This window comes from Oryctolagus cuniculus, chromosome 8 (assembly GCF_051225735.1).
Source record: "Oryctolagus cuniculus isolate XC-2025 breed Fujian yellow rabbit chromosome 8, ASM5122573v1, whole genome shotgun sequence".
Taxonomy (NCBI): domain Eukaryota; kingdom Metazoa; phylum Chordata; class Mammalia; order Lagomorpha; family Leporidae; genus Oryctolagus; species Oryctolagus cuniculus.
Genome location: NC_142874.1, coordinates 130,496,776 through 130,508,445, shown reverse-complemented (window position 1 = coordinate 130,508,445; position 11,670 = coordinate 130,496,776). Strand labels below are relative to the sequence as shown.

The following is an 11,670-nucleotide window of genomic DNA, read 5'->3' as shown; positions in this document are numbered from 1 at the left end:
TTGAACTGACAGCTGATACCTCCCAAGGAGACTAGAGAGGGAGAGGATGAAGGACTTGGACATAGGGAGTCTGATATGGGAGGGGTGTCCAAACAGTGTGTTAACCAACAGGCTAAGAACTTACCTCAGGACATTTAAAAATGTGAAAACAAAACAAAAATATTTCCATAGTAAATGTCCAAAATTTGATGGATTCTTTTTTCACTGTCCCATATAATCCACTTCAATGTATGCAGATATATGTAATTCAAAAGATATTTATATTTTAGATATAATATATATAAATAAACTATGAATATGCATTAAAATATAATATATAAACAAAAAGTTAAAAAACAATGTCTATAAACTAGTTTGTTGTAATTTCAGAGTGATAGTAGTAAATAATTTTGTGACAAATAAATAAGACATATAGTTAATTATAAACATTTCAGTTTTAATGCAGATATATGTTCACAAAAATTTGAGCTACAACATGATATTTAGCACTCCTCAGTAAAATACTGAACAACAAAGAAAATATTAAATATGTATCAAAATAATGTGTTAAATTCATTATTTAAATGTCACAACTTTAAAAATATTTATTTTAGAATTATGATATATTAATTATTTCACGCAAATGTGTTAGAATTGGAAAATATTCATAAGTCAAAATTTTATTAATTCAAGAAGCTATTATAAATATATTTGATGCTGTTATTTATTAATGACATTTATTACTTCATTTAAATTTAGCTAAGTCCTATCATTTTGTATTTATACTCAGTAAAAGAACTGTTCATGAACTGCTACAGCACAATAGTTAAATAATCTTGACAGTATTTGATTTGATGAATTTACACATTGATTTTCTCCAATTTAGACAGGATTTTTTATTTTCTTACAATATGAATGGAATTATTGCGGATTTCCTATGCACAAATGAATCAAATTTCTTCAGATAAATCTTATGTTTCTTTTGAGCCCACAAAGACATCTGGATACTCATCAGAAGTGTGAAAATCCCCACTAGAAATAAAAAAAAGAATTATTTTTCTTTCTTACTTCTGTGATTTGCACTACATTAAAAATAACCAGCCCCGCATACAGCTTTCAAAAATTTCTGAAATGTTGCATAGTTTTTTATCTATTACATAGGCTCATTCTCATTGCCTATCATATCATATGTTCAATCAATACTTATGTGCTTAAAAAAAGTTCAAAAATGCACACTTTATGCACAATTTTATAACATATTGCCACAAAATATTCCCAAATAGTTTTTTTTTTTAGTCTTTGACTTGCATTAAGTACACAATACTCATCTATATATTCACATATACACACATACAATATGGTAAGCCAGTGAATAAAGAATGGTGAAATGAATATTACTTTTATTCCTTCCACCACATGTGTCTTAGGCCAGTTAGCTTCTTGGTATGTGCTAAAATGCCCATTATGCCATTACTCCAGTTCACACACTCATGCTCCCCAATGGTCCAGCATGGATCCTCATGGTCACGTGAGGCAAGGAGGCACGGAGAGAGTTTCAAGTGACCTGGGTTGTTGCCACAGTTTCTTCTTAACAAAATTCCATTGCTTAGTACTATATTTGGATAAAAATTTAATGTAGACTAAGCAACAATTATATAAAAAAATAGCAAATGATACTTCAGCATATGTAATACTACTAACACATCTACATCGAAATAAAAGTGAAAGCATTAAATTGTTTTTGTAAACATGCAGATTGTAGAAGTGAAGTAACTTATTCTGAGAAACGACTTCACCTACAGGTACATTTACTTTGATTAATGGTCCACAGACCTAGCTCTTACCTGGCAGCGTTTGTGTCATGACTGTGAAACTAATCCATGATCCAATCTATTATATGAAAACACAGATAAACAGATGTTGTTAATATATGAAAGTTATAGGCAGAAATAAATTTCCAAGAAATAACAGTTCCATGTTTATATATTGTTATGAAATAAACAATCTCAATAATAGTATCATATTCAAAATAAAATGGATGACATTGTTCTAAAAACTCTGATTAAATTAAAGTTCTGAAATGTTTCAAGTTATTTCCTATGAAGGCAAAGGGTTCAAAATATTTTTAAATTTAGAATCCTTTATATACACATATTCTTTTTAACTAAGTAATATTTTGGTTGAAATATTCTATTTCCCTATCCCTATGGCTTTGAATATATATGTGTATATACTCTTACCTATATCTATTATCTACATATTAAATACATATTAATTTATAACATGCAGTTACAGTAGAATATACATTTTATGTGATCAAATAAAGTTCAATTATTTGCAACATAAATAGCATACCTCATAGGTGTAGTTAGGGCAAGAAACCAGGAAAAACATCCATGTGAAGGGGTTATAATTTGGACTTGGGAAACTGGCATTATTTCCTTTAAGAAAGGAGAGTAAAATGTCAGTGATGCTACATATTGAAAATCTGATCCACTGCTTATTATCTAATACTAAATTCCTAAGAACACTATATACCACATGAAATGTCATAGTACATTTATAGCAACCTATTTCACAAATTACCCAATTTCAAATGTTATGACCTTTTGACTCAAATAGAATAGCTGTCATTTTCTAACCATGTCTATAGTTATGTTGCTATAAAATTGAAGAATACATAAATATATTCAATTCTTAGGATTTTAAATAAAACGGTATATATGTTATTTTGTACATCATAATGGTTGCAGCAGTACTGAAATTATAAACTACATTTTAACAATTGCATGCTTCTACATATTCTCCTTTAATGTCAAAAATGATGTACTTGGCTGAGGCTATTAAGTACTTCAAAACCCCCTTTGTATTAAATTAGTGTGAATCACAAGGGAATTTTATAAGGATATCATTTACATAAGAAAAGTATGAAAATGTCTCATAAGAGGATTATACTGAATATCAGTATAGTTGATATTCATAAATACCACACAAATTAATTCTGCCTGGCAATCAAGTTTGTTACTTACAGCTTTCATAATATTTAGCATATTGCCACCTGATTTTTGTTATTTATTTTTCTCTTCAAAATTTTTTTCAAAAACATTTTGGAAGATAAATTTATAACAATTTCAAGCTGAACTTTTTGCTATGACATTTGTAAAAGTAAATATGAATTATAAAAATCATGATCTTGAGATTTAATCAGATAAAAATCAACTAATCTCTTTTCGTTATAACTCTAAAGCCATAAGGAAATACCAGCTTGTTTTGTTTCCAAAGTTCTAACTATTTTTGAAACATCAAAGTAAAAAGTATATGAAGTACTGTGCAAATTTTATGCACTGCTCTTTTCAAGATTGGGATTAATGCATACACACTCAATATTACTGATTCTTTTGATAATATGTATGTAAACACATTTGTGTGGTGTCCAGATATTAATCAAAGTAAAGATAATTAAGATACTACCCATGTTATGGTCGGTCACCAGTTTTCAGAGGTGTGAGATGTTAGCACTTGTACTTTGTGAGTGTTCAACCCTAACAATGGTGAAATGACCAGGACTCCACAAATCTACGACTATTCCAGATGCAGATTTTAGATTAAACAATAAATATGTCTTATGACACATAAGATACATGCATAGATATATTAAATGAAACAGACATTGTTGCTGCTAATTGTTATGATACAGTACTTTAGGAGCTGCTACTAGCTTAATAGTTAACATTATCCATGATAAATTTTCTCAACCTGCTATCATACTGCAAGAAAATCCCATATAGGATCTTTCCATCTCTCCTGGTATATATCTATATAACTAGATCCCAATAAAAACCATGTGAAGTTGTCCTGGGCCTAAAATAGGAAATCAGGGATTATATCCTGAAAGGGCAACAGGTCCTGGATGTCATGAACCAACAAATCATAGGAGAATTCACCTGTGATTGGATTCTGAGGGTGCTGGATGAGAAGGGCAAAATACAAAATTAGACAATGGTAAATTCATGTTTTTGGAGCAGTGTCCTGAGATATAAAATAAAATATCCTTCTAAGATTTTACACACTTGTCATATGAACCTGGAAGAACCAATAACACCCAAAGTACATAAAGAAGAAATGTAAGAACTTCCAAGGCAGAGAGAGATGGCAACCAGTTTAGTAATCGAAAGGACCTCAAGTAGATAGCCTCTGTAACAGCAAAATTCTGCGTGAAGAATTTTTCACTGTGTTCCATATTCCTATCCTCTTTCCCATATTCCATGGGAGGAACAATAAGGTAAACCATTTTCCAAAACTTGATAAGGTGTGTTAACAGGAGGGACTACCATCTCTAAGATTACTTTTAGCTCTCACTGGGTCAGGCAGACTGTGAGTGAAATCCTTTTAGGACTGGGATTACTCGTAGTGGTTGGAATTCATCGTTTCCTCTTCTCCCTTGTGCTAAAGCGAATAACAGTTACAACACTTAATTGTCATAAGCCATAATGAGTGGCAAGTTTGGAAGAAGCTTGATCCACAGAAATTCATGATTTGTAAACAGAACACAGTGCTAGAGCTGAGTTGGCTGGATACAACACATTGCTGTTGCTGAATTTAGACAAACACAATTAATGATAGAAAAATAGGCAGGAAACTCATGGAATTTGAGGCAATATAAAATTCATAATTCCTTTCTCAGTTGTTGGACCTAAATCAGTCATCAGACTCTAAACTCACTGATGGAAGAACAACCTGGGAACCTAGATAGAAAGACACTGCAAAACAGCATCCACGATACTGACTTTCAACATCGTCCACTAAAAGACTTCATTAAATGACCTATGGCCATTGATTCAGGGGGCTGTAAATTAGAAAAAGTGGGATATTCCTACATTTCAAGATGTTTAGACAAAGCAGGTCCAGTAGCTCTGACTTGGATATTTCCTCAAACTGTAAATGAATAATTAGAATAACATAAATTATAGTTTGCACAATCTCCATTTTTTTTCTTGGTCCTTGGGGCAAGGGATATTTTGGTCTGAAGAGCATTGGAAACCCCTGAAATTGCAATAATTATTTAATAAATATCAAGCAATAGTTAATCCCAGAGAGAGATGAGCACCACAGTCAAATTCAAAGTATGTTTGGTCAGTGTGACCCTTATTTCACAATTTAATTCATTATTTTAGCCTCTGCAAAAGCCAAATGTATATTGGAGAATAGCAGTGCATTCCTGCAAATACATGGCATCTTAGCTAAAATAGATTAATAAAGGCTTGGGTATGTGGATATAGCCAATAAGTTGACAAATGTGTTCTTCCATCTCTATTAGAAAAAGGTATGACAGAAGTTTTCTTAAAATGTATAGTAGTAACATTTACAAACTATCCTAGACCTATTTTAATGTAGCCACTCTATATTATAAAATAGTTCAAATAGACCTAGACTGACAGATATATCATTGCAAATCATATTTTTGTACAATATAAATAACATTATGCTTTTCATCTTGTTACGAGTAGAATTTGTTAGCATATTCACGGCCTGATAAAGACTTAGATGGTCCAAATGTGGAGGTGGGCATAAGTTAACAAATATGCAAAGATTTATAAACCACGAATCAGTGAGATGTTAAGGGGCCTAATAATTGTAGGACCTTCCTTCCACAAAAGAGGAAATCTGTTTCAATTTGTATTGAATTCTGAAGTATGCATAATGTCTTGTAGGTCTGCTTAGTTATAGAAGTATCCTACTATAGAACACAGAAAATTACTTTGGGCCTCATGTAATGAAGACCGAAAAGCCAGAACATTTAGAGTTAAAGGCAAAAAGTTATATCAGGTTCAGATTTTAGTAGAAGCACTTCTACTTGTGGACCTTGTAATCAAGTAAACTCTAAATACTAAATCTATTTGTGGCAGGGAAATGTAAAAGGCAGCCCTATGGCAAGCCTCAGTGGAATAATCACAATGATGAATGCCGGTGCTCTAGAGTAATGTTATACCATTTTGTAGTGGAAAATCATTCTACATAAGAAAGTCTAGAATAGCACCGAGTCCTGATAAAGAAGACCCTGCTCTAGGGATATCAAGTGACCATGCTGATGCTAACTGTGTATTGTATAGTAAGCTGGGTTATGCTGGATGTACCAAGTCAAAAAGGTTGTTGGCATTGTGGTGTAGCAGGTAAAGCTGTTGCCTGCAACTCTGGCCTCCCAGAGGGGCACTGATTCATGTCTTGGCTACACCACTTATGAATCAGCTTCCTGTTAACGGCCTGGGAAAAGCAGCAGAAGATGTCCCAAGTACTTGGGATCCTGCCACCCATGTGGGAGACCCCAATGAGGCTGTTGGCTTTGCCTTGGCTCACCCCAGCCATTGTGGCCATCTGGGGAATGAACCAGTGCATGGAAGCTCTTTCCATCTCTCCTACTTTCAATGTAACTCTGACTTTCAAATAAACAAATACCCCTTTCAAAGAAAAATGTTGAGTGAGCCAAGAAAGTATCCATTGTGAGATGAAAGCAGTCAGTATATTTGAGATCAAACATAAGAATGAAAATAATACATAAGCAAACTATGGTCAAAAAGGAAGTCCATCTCATAAGATTACCCATGAATACATAAGTGGACATAATGAGTAAAGGTTTTATCATGTATTAATGCTCAAAATTGAGCATCTATAACAGAAGACATTAAACAACAGGTGGAAAGGATAGACTAGCTCAGAGTTAGCTAACATGAATGCTGTATGGTGGCAGGGGTAGAAGCTAAGTATGGGCTCAATAGTATGTTTTTTTCATTTCAGGATAGATATATTCTGCTGCTCAGTGTTCAATCTACTGCCATAAAGAATACCATCATATTGCATCATCCCTCCTGGATGGTTAGTGGCCTATTGTCAATTGATTTTTAAACTCCATTTCTACTAAAAAGGATAGAAATTCATGTTCATAAGAAAAAAGATATAATCCAAATAATTTTTGCTTTCCTTTGTTAGGTCCTAGATCAGTCCTTCATGAGGGGCTTAGACAGTATTTTGACAATTAAATAGTGTCTTTCATAGCACACTAGTATTTTAAGGTATATTCACTTTTTTTGACAGGTAGAGTGGACAGTGAGAGAGAGAGACAGAGAGAAAGGTCTTCCTTTGCCGTTGGTTCACCCTCCAATGGCCGCAGCGGCCAGCACGCTGCGGCCAGCGCACCGCGCTTATCCGAAGGCAGGAGCCAGGTGCTTATCCTGGTCTCCCATGGGGTGCAGAGCCCAAGAACTTGGGCCATCCTCCACTGCACTCCCTGGCCGCAGCAGAGAGCTGGCCTGGAAGAGGGGCAACCGGGACAGAATCCGGTGTGCTGGCGCCGCAGGCGGAGGATTAGCCTATTGAGCCACAGCGCCGGCCAGTATATTCACTTTTCAAGGAAAAATAAAGAAGGGCCCACCACCACAGAACCAACTTCTCATGTAAAATAGAACATTTTCCACAGTTGTCAACCTGATGAATTTATGGATCAGTCTTGAGGATTCAAGTAAAGTGTCACATTTAATCAAATTATACCAGTAAGCCAGATAGAAGATTTTTCTTATAGCTGAATAGAGTTCTTTCTGTGTCCCCTAACAGAACATTCTCATTTGTGAAAAAAAGAATTCAAAATCTGATGAGCCAGAGTTGTGAAGCCAGGATCAACATTGTTACTAGGACCAAGACTCTGGCCCTCACATTATTCAGTGGGATAAGTAGGGTAGGGAATCCATTTGGATACATCTTGGTACTTTAGTGAGCCTTGGACAAGGACCACAACCCTATCTTGGAAAGGATGTGGATATAGAATCTCATACTATCAAAATGAGGATCTAGGTCATGCCAACAGATAATCTCCGAGAGATCAAATAAGACATCTAAGGGTGATATAATTATACATACTTATGAAAGAGGAAAATGGTGGAAATGCATTGCTCTACTAAGGCCATGTGCAGTGATAAAAATCTCTATAGTCTCAGACTAGTACATCTTTAAAAAATTCACCAGGAAGAGAAACCCACGAGTATCCTGGCAGGACTGCTAACACAAACAATGAATCTGTGAAATAAGAACTCACTGTATTGGACCCTGTGAAATGTTGCCAAGGTCTCCATAAGGAGAGGTGGACTTCTCCCAAAACTGTTGTTAGTGCTGGCAGTAGTAAGCTTTCAATTGCCAGATCCTCTGAGAGGGTGGCCTTGATTAAATACAGCACCCCTGTCAGCCCCTTACTCAGGGAGATCCATGTCCACTCTAACTTCTCTTTGGTCATTCTAAGTCATCACAACTCTATAAGGGTTTTCGTAGCTTTAGATATGCTGTAGAGTCAACTAAGGTTATACTTGTGCCTGGATCACAGCTCAGTTTTCTGCTTGACTTAACTGCCCTTCCCTCCATCTTTTCCACACAATCTAGTAAACCTCTTTTAAGCTCCTTCCCATGTTCAATTCTGCTTCCTGGAGAACAGAATATGTAACATCATATTTGAAGCAATAAAAATTAAATGGCCACTCTATGCTTGATACATACCTGAAATATATGTAATAGAGATATTACTATGAACTTCAATGTGTGTACAGAGGTAACAAAAATCAAAGAACAGCAGAGATTCATTTCGAGTTGACAGAATAATGGAATGTTGTTATAATGCATTCTTATGTTACAGCTTAATTTATATATAAGTATTCATATATAATACAATCTAACTAAATTCTAGATACTTTATTATATGTAGCAATTATTCTGGAAAATATTCAACCATCTGGCCAGAAAGATGTAAGGCAAGAAATTCAGATAGGCGTTAAACCATTCTTTAAATCCCAAATGATGACAACATGAAAACTAAATGTTGACCACTTCTAAAAGAAATTTACAATTAAATTATGCATTATACATAGCAAACAGTTGGGAATCTGTGGGGAGCAACTCGGACTAGACTGTTACTGGAATTAAGACTTATTTTATGCATCTGCTCTCCCACAATATGGCGCTGGGAGAGGAGGAAACAGCTTCTACACAGCTGCCTCCAGTTCAACCAATAAACAGCAGGACCTGCTCCTGATTGGAGGAGAGCAGTGTACTCGGCGTGTGGGTAGCAGAGTTGGGATTGGCGGAAGAGGACTATAAAGGAGGAGAGAGACAACATGCACCAGGAACATCTATCTGAAAGAACACCTGAGCAGCCCCCGAGAGAGCCGGCCTGTGCCGCTCCCCCGCGGAAGTGGGGAAAGTGGCAGGGGGAACCACCCTTCCACGGAGGGGTCAGTAACCAACCCCGGAAGAACCAGCAGCAAACCCGGGGAGGGCCGAGCAGACAAAAGAACAGTGCAGGGTCCTGTGTCGTTCCTCCACGAAGACGGGGAGCGACATAATGGTGCCGTGACTCGGATATGAAACCTAGGCAGGGTTTAGTGTCGTTCCTCCACGAAGAGGGGGAGCGACAGGAATCTTTTTGTAATTGAACTTAAATGAGAGGATTGAACTGTCAAAAAGATAAATAAATATATATGTATATATATATAATTATACATATATAATTATATATTTAAGATTTATTTATGTATTTGGAAGGCAGAGTTTAATAGAGAGAGAAAGAGAGAGAGAGCGAGAGAGATCTTCCATCTGCTGATGCACTCCCCAAATGATCATGATGTCCAGAGCTGGACGGATCTGAAATCAGGAGACAGGACTTTTTCAGAGTCTGTTGCATGGGTTCAGGCACCCAAGTACTTGGATAATCTATCACTGCTTTCCCATTCACACTAGCAAGGGGATGGAAAGGAAAGGGAGCATCTGGGAAACAAACTGGTTCCCTTACGGGATGCTGGCATCACTAACAGCAGCTTTACCAACTGCACCACAGCACTAGCTCCCGCAAATATCTTTAAACGAAGCACTGTAAACCTTTTCAAATATATTAACTAAACAAAATTTAAAGTGCTCTGCTCTCCCAGGCATTGCTATTTCAGCACCCATGTGTGTTTTAATGGAAGATCACTCTTGTTAAAAATAAGTTAAGGGCCGATGATGTTTTGGAACAGCAGGTTAAGTCATTGTGTTCATTATATCTTATATGACCACCATTTGGAGTCAGCTGCTCCACGTATGATGCAGCTCCCTGTCGATGTAATTGGGAAAGAGATGGAAGGTAACCCAAGTGTTTGGGCCCCTGCCACCCATGTGGGAGACTCACATGGAGTCCATGGCTCCTTTCCCACCTTTGTGGCCATTTGGAGAGTGCAACAATGGATAGAAGGACTCTCTTTCTCTCTCTCTTTCTCTCTTTCTCTTTCTCTCCCTCTCTCTCTCTCTCTTATATCTCTCTCTGTAGCTCTGCCTTAATGATAAATAAATCCTTGAAAAAAGTCATTTGAAATATTGAAAATTTATGAATACTGACAAATTAGAGCTCAGTAATATGGATGTTCATCATTTGATTCATCCTGCTTTACTTTTTAATCATTAGTTTATTATTTCATTTATTTAAATCACTTTATTGCTTGGTGTATGTGTGTGTGGAAAGGGTTCATGTGTATGCACACTTTATTTCATAGAAATCACTATGAGGGAATATGACTTAATTTAAACATTTGGGAATTTAAGGGGGAAAATGTGGTAAACAATCTTAAGTGTTTTGAACTATTGATAGTCCCCTTATACAAACTTGTTACAAATGTTAGACTTTTTAAACTACAAGTTTACACAGTTCATTCCAGAGAAGACGGAGAAAAGAACCAACCTGTATGATTCGGATGAGCCAGCATTACGTTGATGAAATGATTCCCAGCTTCGCAAATCTGCAAAACATTTTGACCTTTTTAGTTTCTTATACGTATGCCTATTAAAATATGTTCTTGAGAAATAGAAAACTCAAATAAAGCATTGATTATAACGTTTTACTATATGTATTTTACTCTAATTACAAGTAGAGGAGACTTTATAAAATTCGTATATTTATGGGCATGTATTGAATCAAAATAATTAGTCAGAAGTTAGAGATTTGGAAGTTATTGTTTACCCCTTTTGATAACCAGATTCCAATTGCTCTGTTAACAAGGTAGCATTGATTGTCTGCATTGTGGCTGTTCCTGTGGGTAAAAGTTCCACCATGAAGAGGCAACTGAGGTTTCTGAAAGCAGACCTGGCATAGGGTTATGTATTCTTATTTCATTAACACACTAGCAATCGGTAAGAAGCATCCTCTATATGTCGTATATACCTAATCATTCAACACAAAGCCACCCAAGTAGGCTGCTTCCCAAATTCATTTTTTGCCAAAATAAAATTATGTTTTAATATCATTTTCTATGAACTTTATGAACTGTCCTGGTATAGAGTTCCACAGACTTTAATTCCAAATGACTCTGGTCCTGAACAAATGGAATATATTTCAACACTTTTTAAATTTTATGTAAGAAAGAGATTAATAAGGTAAACAAAAATCTATTGCTCATTATCTAGAACTGATATACAAATGTCCTTTTGAAATAATCAACTTCAATAGATTTTGTAGTATTAAATTAAGAAATACACTGTGTATTAAAACAATATTTGCAGAGCCATAAACATTGCAATTATGAGTGTTTCAGAAAAATTATTACAAAAAACTCTTATAAAACCTGCTTCCAGTTTAAAGCTGCTAAATGCTTATCAATTCAACAACTTCCTGTAGAATTTTAAAGTGTA

At 35.5% G+C, this 11,670-nt stretch overlaps 1 protein-coding gene across 9 annotated transcripts in view; it reads right to left on the bottom strand.

The window, feature by feature from the left end:
* Positions 1 to 415: 415 nt before the first annotated feature.
* Positions 416 to 11,670, bottom strand: part of TECRL (trans-2,3-enoyl-CoA reductase like) — a 71,852-nt gene continuing 60,597 nt past the window's right edge. For 4 of the 9 annotated variants that reach the window (XR_016212154.1, XM_008267813.5, XM_070047229.2 and 1 more), the window contains 4 exons: positions 10,724 to 10,781; positions 2,335 to 2,420; positions 1,824 to 1,869; positions 416 to 1,591 (listed from right to left, as the gene is read on the bottom strand). Coding sequence is in view for 6 of the 9 variants with exons in the window: in XM_008267813.5 (XP_008266035.2) it covers positions 1,380 to 1,591; positions 1,824 to 1,869; positions 2,335 to 2,420; positions 10,724 to 10,781 (402 nt within the window). In the remaining 3 variants the exon portion in view is untranslated. Of the gene's footprint in view, positions 1,592 to 1,823; positions 1,870 to 2,334; positions 2,421 to 10,722; positions 10,782 to 11,670 lie in introns of those variants that run through there. The other 5 variants (XR_016212153.1, XM_002717154.6, XM_070047230.2 and 2 more) reach the window with 2 other exon arrangements.